General features: G+C 34.0%; 1 protein-coding gene across 1 annotated transcript in view; it reads left to right on the forward strand.

Annotated features, from left to right (window-relative positions):
- The first annotated feature begins 435 nt into the window (after positions 1-435).
- LOC105852405 (uncharacterized) overlaps positions 436-742 on the forward strand; it is a 1067-nt gene continuing 760 nt past the window's right edge. The window contains exon 1 of the mRNA XM_073369485.1: positions 436-549. Within this exon, the coding sequence (XP_073225586.1) occupies positions 436-549 (114 nt within the window). The remainder of the gene's footprint in view (positions 550-742) is intronic.

Here is a 742-nt window from a genome sequence, read left to right on the forward strand (position 1 = left end):
AAGTTAAAGTCGACACTATCTTAAAGAAATAAGTATATCATCAACTAATCCAACTTCTATAGGAATACAAAGATATTTTTATCTCGTCATATCAGAATATGTATGGTTTGGATACTAGCATAATGGAGCATAAATTTCCCTTAAAACCTATTTTTCTTCGATTAAACAAGAATTAAGGCGAATAAAGAGGTAAAAAAAAAACAATTTGACGATGGGTTCTTCGATGTGGCAAATTATCCCCAATGGATAGCCAATATTGTACCTGTGTTGAAAAGGAAGGCAAAGTTCGAATGTGTGTCGACTATAAGGACCTTAACAAAGCCAGTCTTAAAGATGATTTCTCGTTACCTCACATTGATATTTTGGATGACAATATGGCTTGCCATTCACTTTTTCTCCTTTACGAGTGGTTGCTAAGGATATAATCAAATCAAGATGGCTGCCTATGATATGGAAAAAACAACTTTCTTCACTGCTTATGGAACATTGTGTTACAAGGTAATGTCTTTTGGTCTAAAGAATGCTGGGGCAACCTACCAAAGAGCTATGGTAACTCTATTCCATGACATGATAAATAAGGGGATATGAGTTTATGTAGATGACATGATTGCTAAGTCACAAACAAAAGAAAAATGTGATTGATCTAAAGAAACTCTTTGAAAGATTCAGAAAGTTCAAGCTAAAATTTAACCCCTTCAAATGCACTTTAGGCTTACAGTCGGGGAAATTGTTAGAATTTTTG

Source organism: Cicer arietinum, chromosome 6, assembly GCF_000331145.2.
Source record: "Cicer arietinum cultivar CDC Frontier isolate Library 1 chromosome 6, Cicar.CDCFrontier_v2.0, whole genome shotgun sequence".
Lineage (NCBI taxonomy): Eukaryota > Viridiplantae > Streptophyta > Magnoliopsida > Fabales > Fabaceae > Cicer > Cicer arietinum.